The 19,936-nt window shown below is 37.5% G+C and overlaps 1 protein-coding gene across 1 annotated transcript in view; it reads right to left on the reverse strand.

Moving 5' to 3' along the window:
- Window positions 1-588: 588 nt before the first annotated feature.
- The window catches only part of LOC149795013 (uncharacterized), a 70,085-nt gene continuing 50,737 nt past the window's right edge, over window positions 589-19,936 (reverse strand). The window contains exons 12-16 of the mRNA XM_089964678.1: window positions 19,538-19,672; window positions 18,008-18,151; window positions 14,770-14,910; window positions 6,740-6,871; window positions 589-824 (exon numbers count right to left, since the gene is read on the reverse strand). Coding sequence (XP_089820804.1) covers window positions 652-824; window positions 6,740-6,871; window positions 14,770-14,910; window positions 18,008-18,151; window positions 19,538-19,672 — 725 coding nt within the window. The 3' untranslated portion in view covers window positions 589-651. The remainder of the gene's footprint in view (window positions 825-6,739; window positions 6,872-14,769; window positions 14,911-18,007; window positions 18,152-19,537; window positions 19,673-19,936) is intronic.

The raw sequence follows: 19,936 nt of genomic DNA on the forward strand, positions 1-19,936 counted from the left end.
TCATTTTCTGAATTCCCACTTCGAAATGGCATTTTATGAGTTCCCACTTTAAAATGGCATTCTCTGAACAAGTTGTGGGATTAATTGTGGACTTATTACAATGATCTGAGTTGTGTATGAAAATGTTCAGATATTCTGACAATTTTAGAGCATGAATAAAAATATGAAGATTCATAAAAGTGACTGAGACTAAAGATCGAGATAGATTGTATATGGTTGATATTAATAAAGGCCTTTGGGAATTGGATGATTCAAGATCTTACGGTGTACTATTAAAATTCCTTCTTAAGACCCACTCCATATCTGAATTTTTTTAATTTTAGTTTACATTATTTTTTTTATTTTAATTCACAATTCGAACAAATATATTGTAATTTCGCCTACATTTTTGGGGATAATGAACATTAAGATATTGTTAATTACTAAATAGTCTAGGATTTTAAAATGGGAAGTGGTTTATGGCTTCATTTTATGGATAAACCTATTGTCGTGAGTAGCATCTCTGAAATTCTTTGGCATCCGCTATTATGCATGAAAATGAAACTTAAATTAATGTGACTTTTGAACTTAATAAATGAATGCTATGAATTCCAGTTCCAGTTTTATTAACAAAATTTCATTATTTGTAACCAAAAAAAAGGAAGCAGAAGTTTAGCCCACAAGTGGGTTTGCTGTAACACCCACACCTGCATGAGCATGTGATGTGTATGCAGCACACGTGGCACAACATTCCATTCCCCGAGACGGGCATATCCTTTGGGCGGTGGCTGCATTATAGATATCAAACCCACAGCTGACTGGATCTCTGTCTCCATATGGACAAACTGGTGACAAAATAATTTCAAACAGTTAAGATCTGTAGCTCTCTCTTCACTTTTAAAGTTCAGTATCATTCCCTTATAAGGCATATAGTAATTTATTTTGTCTTTTGATATTTTGGTGTTTTAATTTCTCCAGCTAATAACATTAACTTCTTCATCCCAGGGATTCAACCATCCCAAAATGATCCCCAAACTGTGTTTCACCACTGTACAGAGACACTAAAAAAAGTAGTATCTGTGAAAACTATTTACAGTCGGCTCCACTTAAATGCATATCGCTTAACTGCATAAATCGCTTAAGTGCATGTCAAAAGTATGGCCCCATTTTACGTTGTAAATATACATGAATTCCGCTTAAATGCATGCTCCGTTTATATGCATAGCTTGGGTCCGGTCCCAAGACTATGCATATAAGTGGAGTTGACTGTATTATAAATATCTAGTATTGCTGCAAGGTAACGTACATGTTCTGAAATTGTTAGATTTTTCTTGAATCTTCACCCATTCATAGCAAAGTTGGTATTTTGTTTTGTCTTTATTTTCTGTTTTCACCAATATTTTTGCATATTTTTTTTTGTCACTAACCATGTCACTTTTGCTGTTTGCACATTTTGTATCATGTCAGTTTGTCCATTTGCTGTTTGCATATTTTGTGTCATGTCAGTATGTCCTTTTGCTGTTTGCATATTTTGTATCACTTGCCACGTTACGTTTGCTAAGCAAATTTTGTGTCATTGACCATATCACTTTTACTTGTTTGCATGCCATGATAATGTTGTATAGTAGCATTGTTTAATTTTTTTTTTGAATTTGTGTACAGACTGCGCCTTTTGTGGTTATTGTAGTTTTGGGGTTTAACAACATTTCTCAGCACAAGGTAGGTCATACATGGCAGCCAGTATAACTGGTATAGGAAGAGCCCAGGGAAAACCACGATAAAAACCACTGTTGAGACTGGAACCCACACAGACAGGTGAGATGGTGGTGATTAGTAAAGACATGCATGTTAACTACTCAGTCACCTAGAGCCCCTTTGTGGTTATTGCATGACATTTTAGTAATTGTCATTAAAGATATACAATTGTGATAAGTTGCATAAAGTTCAAAGTCTCAGAGAATGTTGACGAGATGTACTAAATGTACTTATCTAAACTTTGCAAAGCCTGTACAAGATGGTAAGAAGGTGCCTAATGTTTTGTCAAAACAAATGAATGCAGGGGATGCTCGAGATGAATGACTTAGATATCAAGGTCTTGAGCTTTCATCCCTTCATCCCACACCGAGTTGGTTGTCGCTATAAGTGGGTGATTACCCTTTGCCACTGGCAACTATCTCATATATAACTTTTCTTTTCACTATCAACCCACCACAACAGCAGGGCCAGAGTGCCAGAAAATCTAGGCACATGGGACTTTTTGTTCATCTTGCCAGCTATCTGCAAGAGCCATATTTTGGACATAATGATCAGAGGTTAGAACTAACAAGTCAGGCTACAACTGTCATACTGTTCCTTCATTGATGGCTTCTGCAGGGATCAGTCCAGTGGGTTCAAACTTCTGGCCTACCACTAGTGTCTATGCTGGCTCCCTTGGCAATCCAAACTCTTCACACCAAAGGTCAGCAATGTATAGCTTAGCTTTTGACTTCCTCTTCCCTTTTGTCCAGTGTGATGTACACATATATGGAAGGCTTTCCTGATGAGGACAACCACATGCAGGAACAATTTCCGTTTGCCCGTGCATTCTAGTAAGATGAATGAGAATACCGGTCATCTGTCCAGACGCCAGTAACTCCTAAAAATTCTTTTTGAAAGCCAGCTGACATCATCATTCTCGGCCTGCTAGTATGAAATGGACTTGTACACCTACCATGTAGAATACCCAACAGTAATTATGACTGCCTCACCTTTCTTTAAAATAGATTGGAGGAGAGTGTCCCAGGTATGCCACTTTGAATTTGGTGAGGAATATTGTAGTGACCTCATTGCTTGACGTGGATTCACTTGCAATCATCATACATAAGATAAAGTGGGCAAATGATCCTATTTTGGAATTGACATGCTGCGTTGCAAAGGCAGTTAACAAGGCATCTCACGACACAAGCAGATGCAATGACTGCCTCGTGCAACCTTGATTTAGTGAGATAGGATACTTTACTTTGCTATTCTTCACCCGACACCATTTCTCCATGGTGCTTAAATCAGCACCGTTTTGGTTATGAGTTAGAAGGCCAAACAAGAAGCGCCTGTTCACCTCGTCTTAACCTTCCTATTAAAACCTAGAGAGAATCTGACGGTCACTAGAAAGCAAATGGACAAACTCTAGTCAGCAGTCACAACAGCATTTTATGTGGCAGCATACGTTAAAATGTCAAAACGGTATAATAAAGGCGAGAGGAAAAACATCTCCAAACAAATGCCACTGACGTTTTGATCTAGCAATACACTGACAACATTTTTGTACATGCCAGGATTTCTCATTATCTTCAAACTTGTATTGAACTGTTACGAGACGATGAATACTTGATCAAAGTTTCAGAGGGGCTTCGGGTTTTGTTCACCTAACTTCCTCCACTTTTGCAATAACTTCAATTTACCACAAGCAGGCCTCAGTTTTGCTGAAGAACCTTGCTGCTCCGCAACCAGGCAGTGACCTTAACAGGCTTTCATTTAAAATTTGTACTAATGTCATATGTAGAAAGAAAGCTCCGGCTGGTAATAGAACTATATTGGCTCAACAAGTTTATAACCACGCCAAAGTTCAAGATTGAGAAAACAACAATTATTGCCTTCCATAAAGTGGGATGAGTTCGTGATCAGTCTCAGTTTGACAACTGCATACTTTCGTATTTTGATTAACCCATCTTCGCACAAATTCTTACTGTTCACATTTTATGGAGTTAAATATCCAACTCAACCTAAGCCTATGTGCATTGACAGCTGCAGAATACCTGATACATCTATCAGAAACACTTGATAAGTTCTCTTTTGGGTCAAAATGAAATAGTGTCATATCAGTAATACTTTTGTTGTTGTTGTTGTGGGGTTTAACGCCATTTTTCAGCACACGATAGGCTATACATGGCGGCCAGTATTAATAGTGGAGGAAGAACCCGGGAAAACCTCAGAAAGAACCACCAACCAAAGAGAAGCTACTGGCAACCTTTCTCACATACCCACATTGGCTGAATCCGAGACTCGAACCGGCGCAGACAGAGGTGAGATGGCAGTGATCTGCAACGGAGAGCGCTTTAGACCACTCGGGGCCCCATCAGTAATACATTTTCTGTTTGGAAATAGTAAGCTTCGCAGTAGCAATATCAGTAATGCAGATGTTGCTATTGCGAAGCTTACTATTTCCAAACAGAAAATACCTGCAACCATATGATGAGAATTCATCCTTCCATTAGATGACTGTCAAGACAAAATAGCGAGTCTAAACCATGACCCTGGCCCATGCTCAATATGCGTGGTTCATCTTCCAGTCACATCCATTACAGCTGCTTAAAATACTTCTAAGAGAAAAATTTGCCTTTGCTTAGTGTCATATGTCGCAAATTTAGCGTATGCCTTATGTGCATCGTTTTTACCGTGTGAAACTACTCTTGGATTGAGTTTTTGTCCGGTCTGGAACTTTCTCTCGAGTTACTGGCAAGTTTTTGTTACATTCTTTTTATAACCTTGCATTAGGTTACTCCCCCTCCGCAGGGGGTCGGTGTAACAATTATTGTGTTTAAGAATTATTTTGTCCCTTTTTGTATCTCGGGTATGTATTTAGTTTTCCCTATCCTTGCGGATTTGGCCTGCAGACTCGTCTTGATTCTGTTTTATTGTTTTGAATACATCCATCTGCTTCCATTTAATCTGATTTTTGTTAGATTAAGTCTGTAAAAAGAAAAAGAATAATGGGAAATCCAGTGTCCTGAGGTTTAATGTTGGTGCTCTAATTTTTCAGGGCTTCTTATAACAATTTCCAAAACACAAGATATTTGGCTTGATCAAATAGTAGAGGGCCAGATTTATTCAAGTTTGATAGCTACTCAAAATATGACAGAAAATCGACTCCCGGATGTTTACAATGCTCCTTAATGAACGTTTCGACGATTTGTTGCTCACTTAGCCACAAAGCTGCTTGTCTGATAAATCAACCCCACAAATTTGTGTTGATACTGATGGATGAATTGTGACCATAATGTCACCAGTTCATTCGAATGTGCATAAGGATCTTTCTGGAACACACCTGCGTACGGTTTAGGCAATTACCGATATTTGGTAACAGCCATATCTAGCACGAAATTCAAAATGGCCACAGGACATCGGGTTGTGCTATTCCACTTGCATTTACAAGTCGTCAAACATACGATTTTGCGGGGCCCCGAGTGGCCGAGTGGTCTAAAGCGCTCTCCGTTACGGATCCCACCTCTGTCTGCGTGGGTTCGAGTCTCAGATTCGACCAATTTGGGTATGTGAGAAAGCTTGCCAGTAGCTTTTCGTGGGTCGGTGGTTCTTTCTGGGGTTTTCCCGGGTTCTTCCTCCACCATTAATACTGGCCGCCATCTATAGCCTATCGTGTGCTTAAAATCCTACAACAACAACAACAACAACATACGATTTTTATTAGTAAATGTTATGTACATATTGCCAAAAGAACCCTTAAGCCGACGGTAACTCAACAGCCGCGAGAAGTACTGGCAAGTGTAGAAAATGAAAACTGATGTGTGCAGACATGTCTGCAAATATTTGCATGTTTTAATAAATAGGTGAGACCAGCCCCTAAAAATTTTCAGTCCGTATTATTACAATCGTGGGGCTTAATTATCAACCTACCCCGATGCCAAATGGGCTTATGGTATGGACATTCATCCATCGTCCAACGTTTGTTCAGTTATTTTATGACCGTTTCTGAAAACCGCTTGACCAAGTAGTACATACTTTTACATGGAGCATTTTGTCTTCAGTGTTTTTTTTATATACAATTTCGTCATCCAAATGGTCAGCTTTAATAAAACTAGCAAACGTTTAACATCGTTTTCCAAAATGTCTCATTTGGATTTGACCAAATCGTATAGAAAATATTATGGCTTAAAGGTCTATAAAAAAATTATTCAAATGATGCTGATTTACCATTAAATATGGCCACAATTACTAAAAGAAATAAACTTTCAACGACTACGAGAGAAAAAAACAACCGGAAAAATAACGACCGCTTACGGGCCATGTTCTTGTAACCATTGAATTATGCAATGGAAATTCAACTTTCAGAAATCTCAGAAAATCTGAAAGTGAATCGGGTCGTTCAGCACACATTGATGTTCTTCAGCTATACAACTCAGTTTCCCACACTTCATCTGACTGGCTGATAAAATTAGCGAATGTTGCAATAACAGGTCACCAGAACATGATCCCTACGCGGTCGCTGTCCGATCTTCACGTAGGACAGTGGAGATCTGATTTTAGTCAGGTTGATCTTGTCTCTGACTAGCTGAGTAAGTTGCCACTCTGGGATGACATTTCTTAACTGTTCTTAATCAGTCTTCGAATTTGTTGCCACTCTGGAAGGACATTTCTTAACCATTTTTAATCAGGCGTCGAATTTGTGTTTCTATAATCAATATCTCTTCATTTAATTCTTGTCGAAAAATGATGCTGCATTTATTTTCAAATGATTTTCGTGGGGCATAAAAACATTTGTATAGTCAATAGGAGCCACTCTTGATTTTGAAATAGAACTGTGTGATCACATGTAAATCTACCAATTTTCGGGAAATCACCGACAGAGTGGGCAAATGTTGCTTGGAAACACAAACATACACCATTCTCATACCCTTAACTTATACCCCACCCCACCGCACACTATCCTCACGCATTTACTTCCTCATTCCAGTATTAAATGATGAAATATACAGTTTAGTTCACGTACTTGGATTGCTTGTATTCTTTATTTCCTTGCATATTGCACAACACTGGTCCTCGCCGTGGTAACAGAGGAAGGCATTGTGGGTATCATTTATACTGGAACAAAACGACTCGTAACGATTCCCATATTCGCAACCTGTAAAGCAATACAAATCATTTAACGCCATTAGCCATACACAGTGCATAACAACGTGCGAACATCATAGATCCTGGTGTGTCGTCTCATGATATATCGGTAGACCCGTGCCAGGAGATGAATATCAGCATCATCTGCCTGAGATCACTACAAGATCTCATTCACCCAGCTGCACTGATCCTGATCTATCGTCGCATGATGCGCCAGTAGATCAAGATCTGAATCATCCGCTTGAAATCACAATAGATCAAACAGCACTTGTCCTGGTCTGTTCTCGCAAAATGTACAAGTCAATCAATATCTCTAACGTCCGCTTACAATCATAAGAGATCAAGCAGCTTAGATCCTCATCGATCGTAGCATAATGCACCAGTAGATCAAAGTCTGACTCACTATAAGAGATCAATTAGCCTATAATTCTGATCTGACGTTGCATGATGCGCCAGTATTTGTTGTTGTTGAGTTTAATTATAGTGGCGTGCGCACAATTGTGCATGTGCCACTTTTTCTGACTGCACCGCAGCCTGCTAGTTGTTCCTGGGGAAGGGAATGGTGCCACCTCCCCCATGCTTTTATGGGTTCAAGGAACCCTGATAGTTTGGCCTCAATCTATGGGTCCATAAAGGTCCCTTACAGTTGAATGGTTGGCTGTCATTAGTGGGAAGGAGAGCTCGGGAACGGCCAGGGTTGCTTCACATCGCTGGTTTCTTGTTGCATTTGCCTGGTGTGTCTTGCTTTTTTATTTTTTATTTTCAAAATGTTCTAAAAAGGGGGCGGGGTGTTCTATGCTGTTTATAGAGATTGTTAGTAGAACTCATGTATGAAGAGAGATTTTCAAGGTTATTATGGTATTACTAGTCGAGGTGTTTAGGGTGTGCTTCCTACGTTGTTATTTATAAGTTTTTAGACATTGCCTCTTTAACTTATTTATTTATTAATGTTTTTAGTGATTGAATGTTATTTATACTTTATTTAGCAAGAAACCGGAGTCCTAGCCGATTACACGGTTCGTTAAGGACATCTAGGACCGGAATCCAAGCTGATTACTCGGTTCGTTAAGGACATCTAGAACATCCGATTTTGCGGTTTCCTTAGTTTTTGATAGGTGCTTCGTAAGCGAATTATTTATTAATATTTTTATAAAATTGAATGATATGTTATGGGGTTTTATGTGGGAGCTTCTAAATTTATTTAGCTAGTTACTGGGTCTTTTGGTTTTGTGGGAATAGTAATTATATTTTGTTCCTAAGTCCTGCTGAGTCAGTGAATTTATTTATATTTTTATATGCTGATTGTTTTTCTTTATTAGAGTCCATAAGTAACTCTGGGTATGTGTGTGGTGATCCAATCTCTTTTTGGTTTTTGATAAATATTTTCCCTGCGGGTTGATATTTTGGGCATATATTGCTGCTGCTGTTCTTTGTGGGTTGTTTGTTTTTGATCCATCGGTATATATTTTAACATAGTCCCGGTATTTTTGGTTGATTTCGTTTACCAGTACAGGTTTTAGTAAGTTTTCTTGTCCTTCTTTATTGCCTAATTTGGTAGCTTCAGTGTTAATCCTTGGTGCTTTTTGTAACCATGGTGATTTGTTCTGGTCTGTATTGTTTGTTACCTTTTTTTTTAGTAGAGGTATCTTTTCTCTTAGTTCAAGGATTACTTTGCCACTTGGTGTGATGGGTATGATTTTGGGTTTGAAGACAACTTTACACTTGTTTATAGCTATTTTGGTGGGATGGTTGTCTGGGTGGGTATCTAATCTAATCGAATGGAGTATCGGAGGAGCAGTTCTTGCCTACGTAATGTTAAGGGTAGTTCTCCTGTTAGTGTTTGTAGTTCTTCTAATGGTTTTGAGGGGAGTGTTCCTGTACATAATAGTAAGGCTTTTCTCTGGATAGTGTCAAGTTTTTGTAGTACAGGTTGCTTAGCCGAGTTATATGCTTGGCAACCGTAATCAAGTTTTTATTTAATTAGGGTTTTAAATATCGTGAGGAGGGTTTCCTGGTTGGATCCCCAGTCAATCCCTGTGATGTTCCCGAGTAAATTGAGATCTTTGTTACAATTCTGGGTGAGTTGTTCAATGTGCTGTTTCCATGTGAGGTGGTTGTCAAAGAACATTCCTAGGAATTTTACTACTGCAACGTATTTGATTAATTGATTTTGTATATAGAAGTTTAGATAGACTAGGTTGTTATTTCGTTTGGGGGTGAATATGATTGCCACAGTTTTTTCATGAGATATTTTGAAACCCCATTTGTCCGCCCATCTCCCTATGTTGTCTAGGCTCTGCTGGATTTCTTTAACTACTGTGTTATTGGCAGGATTTCCATTCCTTCATATGCCACTATCATCTGCAAATTGTGACAAGTTTATTTTTGTGGAGGCTGCATTGAGGTCAAGGTCGTTTACCATTAGGTCAAATAGTAGGGGACTTATAACACTGCCTTGCGGTGTTCCATTTTCAAGTGAAAATTCTTCCGAATGGGTGTTGACTATTCTTGTGGTAATTTTCCGGCCTGTGAGGAAATCGCCAATCCAGTTGAACAAGCGTCCAGTTATTCCAAATTGGTTTAATTTGGCCATTAGTCCATTGGTCCATACTAGGTCGAACGCTTTTTCTAGGTCTAGAAAAACCGCTGTGAGGTTGCGATCGGTTTTCCTATGTGCGTTAAAAGCGAGTTTAATGTCTGTTTCCAATCAGAGAAGTTGGTCAGTGGTGGACCGTCTGTTCCGAAAGCCACATTGTTTTATGGAGAGTAGGTTATTGGCTTCTAGGTGGTGTTTTAACCTATTTGCGATTATTGTCTCCATTATTTTGTAAATATTGTTTGTAAGGGAGATGGGTCGGTACGAATTTATGTTGTTGGTACCTTTACCTAGCTTGGGGTATTACTATGGCCTGTCTCCATTTGGTGAGTAGCTGGCCTTTATCCGATATCCTATTAAAGAATTTGATTATGGCTATTGTTATATTGATAGGTATTTTTTTTTATAGATAATGTAACCTAACTGATCCTTACCAGGGGATGTTTCGTTTTTGGATCGTAGGGCTATCTCCCATTCATGTGCTGTGATGTCGCTATTTAGGTGAGATTCTTTTGTTCCTTGGTCTTGAAAGATTTGAGGTTGGGTTTCCTCCATTAGTTTTTTGTGTTCTTGAAAGTTTCTGGTGTGGTTATTGTTGCTACTCATGTTCGAAAAATGCTTCGCTAGGAGGTCTGCCTTATCTTTATTTGTTATGGCATTTTTAGTTTTTGGGGCTGAGGTAGTTGCTTTCCCTTTTATGGCTTTTATCTCGTCCCAAATTTGTTTTGAATTTGATTTTAGACTCAGTTTACAGCAAAAGGTTTGCCATATATTAATTTTAGCAGTTTTTATAGTTTGTTTTAGTGCTTTTTCTTTATCTTTATTTTGCTGGAAGTAGATAGAATTTTGGTGCGTTTATATTTATTTAAGACCCTTTTTTGTCTTCATGTGCTATAGTGCACTGTTTAGTCCACCATGGTACAGGGTTTTTATTTTGGATATTAGTTGTCTTTGGGATGCATCGGTTAGCTGCCTCTATAATTGTGTCTGTTATGTTATCATAATACATGTAAATATTTGGGCTTTCTAAGTTATCTGGATTTACTCTAGCTAGTAATAATTGGAATTGGTCCCAGTCTGCCTGTTGGTACCTCCATTTAGGTGGGGTTTCGTTTGGAATGATTTGAGTTTTTGTTTGAATATTGATTGTGATGGGGAAATGGTCACTTTCTAACGTATCTTCTTGATCCACCCACCAATTTGTGATTTGAGCCAATTTTGGGGTAGTGATGGTTAGGTCTATGGCTGAGAGAGTGCAGTCCTCAGGGTTTTAATCTAGTGTTCGACCCGTCATTTAAGATGACCAGATTGTTCTCAGTTATCCATTTTTCAACCATGTTCCCTCTTTGATCTTTCTTTTTACCTCCCCATAATTCACTGTGTCCGTTGAAGTCGCCACAGATAATTAGATTGTTGTTGTTGTTATTAGTGATTGCCCTTAGTGAGATTAGGTTGGTAGGGCAGAAGGTACCCCCTAGGTCGTATGCATTTATTATTTTAATGTTTGTGGTTTCTATGTTTATCATTACTGACATTATTTCGATGCTATTATTGATGTTTAGGTTAGGGGGTACTTCTGTTATTTCATAGTAGATTAGTGTATCTATCAAAAAAATTGCTAATCCACCCCCTTTCTGCCCCTTGGGTCTGTTTTTAAAGATTCTCTAGGTATTGCATTGTAGTTTGGGCAGGCGTTTGTGTTCTTGTGTTATGAGGGTTTCCTGTAGGCAGATTACGTCTGGTTTTACGGGCGTATTATTCAGTTTGTTCCGCAGTTCTGATAGGTTTTTAAAGATTCCTCTGCAGTTCCATTGCCAGATGGTGATCTTCCAATAGATCAAAGTTTGAATCATTATAAGAGACCAATTAGCCTATAATTCTGATCTGACGTTGCATAATGCGCCAATAGATCAAAGTTTGAATCATTATAAGAGATCAATTAGCCTATAATTCTGATCTGACGTTGCATAATCCGCCAGTAGATCAAAGTTTGAATCATTATAAGAGATCATTTAGCCTATAATTCTGATCTGACGTTGCATGATGTGCCAGTATCATAAGATCTATGTCTTCTGCTAGAAATCATGAGATCAGAAGAGCCTAAATTTTGATCTGCCATCGAAGTGCGCGACTGCAGCTTAAGGTCTATGCTGTTCACACTCGTTTTCAAATTATTCATTTGCAAATTATGATAATGTTTGTGAATCTGGTTCTAGGTGGCCAAGCAAAAGAAAATGCCAATGCTTATATATATTTGCTTGTCTTGGTTCCGATATGTGAACCCTATCTACATAGGATTCACATATCGGAACCTTGGCTAGCGAAAATGATGCTCATGGTGTCATGGTAAATACTTTTGATTTAAACACAAATATATATATATATATATATATATATATATATATATATATATATATATATATATATATATATATATATATATATATATATATATATCACATTACAACCATACTTATTCTTACATGAGGAAAAACTCCTTACTGATACAGTTCCCTACACGTCACAGGGAACACCTGTATAAGAGTATCGCAAACGTCACATGACACGCTCGTTTCATACCTTTCATGTATTAATGACCTCGACATTTCGTGGTTGTCTGCTTTTTTTAAGTGTTGTTTTTCTGTAAAAATAAAATGCGTATTTTTCTTTGTTTTCTTCTGTATTGTTTTTTATTATTATTTAATTTTGAGATATTTTTGCTATTTTAAACAAAGAAAATAGATGTTAAAGATCTTTCCCTAGGAAACACGGAGACGGACAATCCACCCTGAACTGTACTGGATATCTAAACCAGAAACCATTGGATTACACGTCCAACAATCAATTACTGCGGCCCCAACTTGACATTTGAACTACGGACGTGACTAATATACGATAAGAGATCGACCTTAGTTAATGACACTACATGTTGGGGTTAAAAAGTGACAGCTTGGATAAGAAAACAAGGCACTGACTTGCATTGTTCTTATTTTGTTTTCTTGAGACCGGGGGGGGGGTAAGAATACTTAAAACTTATTAAACCAGAAAGAGTAGAATACGTTAATAAATTTAATTGTAAGAATGTAAGAAAACAAATTCAATGAAGGGATATGTAAAGCAAACCGGTGACCGTTGCTTTTGAAATTAGGTACGATATTTTATGTACTACTGGCACCGATTCCATCTATTTTTATACAATTAACAGCTACTTTTTGACATTTCTAAATGCAATATGCACTGATAACGTATGGATCTGTAATTACTTTTAGCATTTCCGAATGCAGCATGCATAGACATCACATGGATTTGTAAATATGATTGACAGCATACAACTGACCGGTCGTGTCCTTTTTTTTTTTGGAGGTGGGAGGGGGTTACTGTTAGAACCCTTACTAATTAGGTCAACTCTGTTTCAGTGTTGCGGATCTCAGATTTTTGCCCATGTTAGAAAGAAGTGCTTCAAAAACACACGAAAGTTCGTATTTTTGGGGTAATTGCACCATATTGTTAAATCCCTGATAACTACGCTGCCGTATCTGCGATCATATTTTGTAAGGAATATCCATTTTGTATATCATTCGTCCACTACTGACCTTTATTAGGAAAGAAACTTACAAAATAAAATCGTAATTCTCCCTCCAGTCCTACTAAATGTCATTTTTACCAAGAAATTCTCATATATTCCCCCCTACCCCCGCTTAATCGGGACACTCGTGCAAAACACTCAGAATTCATTTCCATGCAAAGATTCCGTTAATATATCACCAGAACTAATACTGATCGAGTGTACTATGCTCGTGATTTTGGAATTTATAATGTAGCTTTAACATTTTAGTCATGCCACTACGATGACTGCAGCGTGGCAGTTTTTAGTGATGTCTAGCACTGGGGCGTTATGCCGCATACATGTAGCATCATGTCCCACCCAGTCACATCGTCGGGACACGAGGCCTACCAGTCCTAACACTAACCTCACGCGAGGCAACTACAAGCACCATCGTAAGAAGTCTTTTGGTATGACTCGGCCGACGCCCTCGCCACTCACAGATCGTGTGTGTGTGTGTGTGTGTGTGTGTGATTTGGATCTTTAGCGTAGCTTTAACAATTTTTCAGTCATATCGCTACGATGTCTGCAGTGTGGCAGTTTATAGTGATATCTAGCACTGGGGCATTATGCGGCACACACGTACCATGATGTCCCACCCATTCACATTATCCTGACGCCAGGCCAACCAGTCCTAACACTAACCTCTTAACGCTGAGCGCCAAGCGAAGCAGCTGTTAGTACCATTTTTGTAAGTCTTTGGTATGGCTCGGCCGGGGATCGAACCCACGACCCCCACATCTGATGCGGACGCTCTAACCACTAGGCCACCGGAGCGGTCCACAGATCGAGTACTTAAAACTATGGGATATTTGCACTTATGAAGTGAAACACATAGAGTCTGTATGTATCGATGTATTTGTATTTACCTACAATTTGATTTCATGTATTCAACATTTAAAATTTGTTGCACGGCTGTAATACACTCACTCTATTTTTTATACGATCGTTAAGTTAAAAAAAGAGCCAGCCATTTAAGGAGGTGGGGGAGCATGAAATTTTGTATTGCTTTTACCTCAAGTTATTTTATTTGTTCAACAGATACAACGGATGTTATACTTCTTTTCTTCCACAAATTAGAGCAAGAATATTTTTTCTCATCTTATTTTTGGGTAGGGCATAATGTTGTAAAAAAAACAATCACACGTCCCTCTCTCCTCATTCCCACAACCACAATCAGTATCACTCGACACACACCCAACCAACACATTTGAAATAGTTGGTCCTTAATCTATTATACTACTAGTTCGTTATTTAAAAAAGAAAAAGAAACAAGTAGATGTTGAAAACTGGGTAAGAGTTCAAGGTTCAATCTTGTACCACATCCGTTCGTAGCAAAGGACTGGACAATATGGGGAACGCTGACAAAAAGGGTAAACATGTCGAGAAAGATATGTCAAGATATACAGCCCTATTTAATATGGCTCTCTTATTGAGTCAGCGTTTGAAAACAGCAAAATGTGCCCTCTAAAACTGGACATGTCTTGAAGACTGGGACTGTACGTCCTCTGGACTGTATGAATATCCAAGAACTGGGCAAAAATGACATCGGTAAAACTGGGCCTGTAAGCTAGACTAACCCATGACTGTTACCTAACGTTTTAGAGGAACTTTGCAACATTACTCAAGCAGGAAATATAGACAGGCCGCATTTATAATCAATGCCTATTTTCTTAAAGAGACCAGTATTAACAGGATCTGAGAAAACCTGAGTTGGATTCGTTTTTAAGTTGTCCACAAGTCCTACAGCACTCGGACTGAGTCACGATTTGATAGCAGTGGCCTGTTCCTACATCATCCTTCATCCATTCTTTGCACTTGGCCGGATTTCTATCACCATACTCGCAGCCTAAAATCAGATGGGTGGACCATGTTTATGCATTTAAAAAATTGATGTTGAATAAAACATACCATAAAACATCATGATTAAAGATTTGCTTTCCTCATATATTGTTTGTACACGTATGCGTGCACTCACACACGCACGTGCGTACACATACTAAAGTGTGAATGATAGGAAAACTTAGTGCATTGTATAAAATGAAATTTAATGTTCAGGTGAAAAAAATAAAATAATTCAATTACTTTCCATCCATCTTTTTCCTGAGTTATTTAAGAGTATAAAGAGAAAGCTGCCCTATCCCTTTCGCAAGAATTTCGCAGTCTTGATTTCTCCTCTATATCTGCAGCTGATGTAAAAACAGTGTGTTGTGTGTTGTGTGTGTGTATTTGTCAGTGTGTGTGTGTGTGTGTGATTTGGATTTTTAACGTAGCTTTAATAATGTTTCAGTCATATCGCTACGATGTCTGCAGTGTGACAGCTAATAGTGATGTCTAGCACTGGGGCATCATGTCGCAGACATGTGGCATGATGTCCCAGCCATCACATTATCCTGACACCAGGCCGACCAGTCCTAACACTAACCTGTTAATGCTGAGCGCCAAGCGAGGCAGCTATTAGCACCATTTTTATAAGTCTTTGGTATGACTCGGCCGGGAATCGAACCCACCACCTCCCGCATCCGAGGCGGACGCTCTAACCACTAGGCCACCGGATCAGTGATATAGAAAAATAAACAGACGAAGAAAAAAAAACAGTAAAGTGCTCTTTTAATGGTCAGTTATGAAATAGACCCCTAATGTAATGTCCACCCCCAACCCTTTTATCGGATTTTTAACTGCGTGATCTTGACGTTTGGCCAATGTTCCACTCATAATGTGGAACGTATTTATCAAGTTTACTGAATATTTCATGTGATAAACCCGTTAGAAATCAATGGTCAAAATAAAAGACGGACAAGATTAACCCACCGCACCTCACAAAAACAACAGACCAAGATTTGTGTCTATGAGGTGGGTGACAGAGATGAGTGAAGGCTAGACACAAAATATCGTAATACGGTCTGTAGCGCGCTCTTTTATACAGGAAACTGAAGAAGTATCTTTGTTTAAACTCTTAAAAATTAGATGAAAAAATCTCGAATTCATATAGGCACAGTTCTCGCATGCACATAATTTGTAGTGTTCCACGTGACTTTAAATAATAGCACATATATGACTTGACGTTGCTTCGGTCTTTATACAAAGTATGCGAATGATTTTAAGTAGCTCGCGTGTCTTTAAACAATGGCATGGAGATGACTTGAAGTAGCCATCATAACTTTAAGCAATATCACACAGGTGATTTGAATTAGCTCGCGTGTTTTTATGCAATAGTATGTAGATGATATAAAATGATCCGCGTTTTTTAAAAAAAAAATATTAAACGTAGATGATCTGAAGTAGCTCGCGTGTTTCTAAAGTATAACACTTTAACGATCTGAATTAACCCGGGTGTCTTGAAGCAATGGTAGATAGCTGATTTGAAATAACTCGCGTCTGTAAATATTAACACGTAGACGATCTGAAGTGGCCAACATGTCTTTAAACAAAAGCACGTTGGTAATCTGAAGTAGCCTGCGTGTATCGAGCAGTATCATGAAGATGATTTAAAACAGTAACAATTGTATGTGCAAAATGAATCACATTTTTGTGTTGTTACGATTATATGGTATAAAATTAAGTAACAGAAAAAACGAGACCAATAAGTTTAGTGAAATGAACAAATACATTTATTTATCTAAGTTACAAACCGAAAATTTAAGTGGAGCCTACAATATTGTGAGTGAAATCCCAAAATAATTATAAACGTTCTATAAGTCCTAAAGTACAGATTGATCCGAGTGAATTCCAATACTTAACGTGTGCTGATGTACCAATAGCTTTGAATATATTGATTTACCAACAGTCTTGATGTATCAAAATGATATAATCCAAAATTTCTTTGAACGAATTTACAATACTGTCAAAGAAGCGTTTTTGTCCAAATGTCAACGAGCACTTTATTTTTGCAATTAATAATTTTTAAATAAATGATTCCTCTCAGATTATGTTTAAACACAACTGTAAACGATTCTACACAACGACCTTGAGATAGGAATGAATAATTTTGTTGACCACAACCTTATATAAAAACCTAAGACAATAAAGCGCTCAGAACGTGGGTCACAAGTTCTCTTCCAGAACATTCTAAGTTTGTAAATATGGCTTGACCTAAAACTCAAATATCGGTAAACAGTGAATATATAAATTACAAACATGACAAATACATGGAAATAGTCAGGTAGGCCAAACCTCGATCCTCAATTATGGACATAGGTCAAGCGCACAACACGCATTAAATATACATAAAAGTGTTCCCATTTTATATGAAGTTATTCACAATGCGACTTAATTCTAAGGTAAGGACGTTGACTTATTATCCGCATCTCTCTCTCTTTCTCTCTCTCTCTCAGACACACACAAAACCTTTCCTACGCATATCATTGAATTATCACGCTTGTACACACACACACACACACACACACACACACACACACACACACATATATATATATATATATATATATATATATATATATATATATATATATATATATATATATATATATATATATATATATATATATATATATATATATAGTTCTACACTTTTCTCTACCTATGGCAATGTTCTCACTTTATTTTGCTTCCCTATGTAATAAATAATTATCTCCCTTTAATATTTATTTTGCTGGACAATGCATATTAAAAAACAAATAAAATCTATATTCATATTTAGATAACAAACGTTAGGATATATAAATCTGCAGGGTTCTGGTTATCTAAACATACAATTTATAGTAATTGACTGACAACATTTCCTTTTTAAAACATCATTTTAGACTTTTACAAAAACAAACGGATCTATTGCCATAGGAACAGAATGTTATCATTGATGGCCATTAAACAAGAGGTTTTATTTCAAAGAGGAAAAAAAAATCTAAAATGGGCATCACTGTCAGACTTGGAAAAGCAAATACTTTAACAGAAAAATAACAAGAAAGTGAAAATGCATAGTTAGATACCTGGCATAGACTTGTCCTCTATGTTGTGGCAAGTTAGGCAACAACGGGAGGTCTCAAAGATGTCGTAACAGCTGGCCTCTCTGAGGGTACTGTTGTGTACCAATCGGTCACAGTAATCAGGATCACGATCGCCGAACTCGCATCCTAACAACATGGATTTTTATTCAGTAAACATGTACTACTCATTCTGACACTGCTATGAAACGGAGAACTCACTTGGCGTCTGTATCTCCTCAGGTTCGATCCCTGAAGACGGGAGATAAGATCAGCATACATCTGAATATGGTTGTTGGTAGTTTAATCCACATCAGAGAATACCCGAGTTTCGCTATTTACATGTCTTTGAAATTACATGAATAGATTACGAAAAGATGAGAATATTCTGAGAACTGAATCGCCCCCGCCCAATATATATATATATATATATATATATATATATATATATATATATATATATATATATATATATATATATATATATATATATATCATACTTTCTTGAAAATATTTCAGTGGGATTTGTGCAATCACATTGGTCGACGGAAGTTATCAATGGAGAAGAACTAATATATTCGACATAAGATTATGTTGATAAAAATGGACGACATTATTGGCCAATTACTGTTGCATATCAAAGATACGGCTGTTGGGGATAACATAAATCTGCTTAATATCGAGATTAGCTTATACATATGTACATCTGACAGTCATCCATAAAAAGTTTATGTTCTGGTCACTTTGGGATTTCCTGGTCCATTTATTTTTAGTTACCCTACCAGTTATCATTAGAAACATTATATTTCCAATGACGTTTTCATCAATATGAAAACCATAATTTGACTGGTGAATCGAAAGTTTAGCAGAACATAACTTTATACTAGAGTCCGTCGGATCTCAGTTATGTCTGAGATCTCTATTTGAATACAGTTGGTGTCAAGTGGTCTTGACGATTATTGTACAACTAGAGAACGTCGTTTTGTGGATTTTTAACGGTACTTTAAACACTGGATTTGTTATGTCATTCCAAGGACACGAGACATAAGCACCTATTCGAAAGACACCGAGGCAGACAACCCAGTATCAAACCCACTACTCTTGGATTAGGAGTCCGACACTCAACCAACTGAACTACTGAGGAGAACTTGGAGTCAGTTTCAGCTTTAGGTGCGTCAGAGTAGAGGTAAATATGTAATTTTCATAAATATGTAATTTTCGTAAAATCACAAAATAATACAATTAAGTATAAAATGATTTCACAGTACCTGGTCACATTTTGTCAACAAATTTAAGCCCCTGTTATGTTATGTATGGAACTAACTCGATGATGAAACTACTGTCAGAATAATAACTAACTTGAATTAAGAAAATGAGAGAGATACTACAGTTTTTGTGTTGTTTTATTTGTTTACATCTTAGCTTCGTCCAGATATGATTGTCATGAAGACATTATTTACACACACATGCACGCACGCAAACACACACACACACACACAAACAGACAGACAGACAGACACACTCACACACAATCACCTGGGAAGCTTTGACTTTTGATCCTGGTACAGGTCCCACAACATTGTTGCTGATACTGAACACAAAGACTTGCAGCTTGAGTACCCTTGATGTTCGTGGCACAGTAATCCTTCCAGTAGTCTCCGTATTCACATCCTGTAATGATTTTGTAACCTGTAAATATCTTATGAATCCCTGTATAATATGCACACATATAAGGATTGCATGGACCATGGTCAAAACTTCAGCAGATCACGATCCTCTGTCATGGAACTCTACTCAGTATTTAAATTAATGAATATAACACCAAACTTGACAGATACAATTTTTTGATTGGTCAGAATATTTTCTAGCCAATATTTTCATATAAGATATGGAATAAAGTTGCATGATGACGTGGCCGCATGATCTAAATTGTTC

Source organism: Sinohyriopsis cumingii, chromosome 7, assembly GCF_028554795.1.
Source record: "Sinohyriopsis cumingii isolate HCF-2022 chromosome 7, ASM2855479v2, whole genome shotgun sequence".
Lineage (NCBI taxonomy): Eukaryota > Metazoa > Mollusca > Bivalvia > Unionida > Unionidae > Sinohyriopsis > Sinohyriopsis cumingii.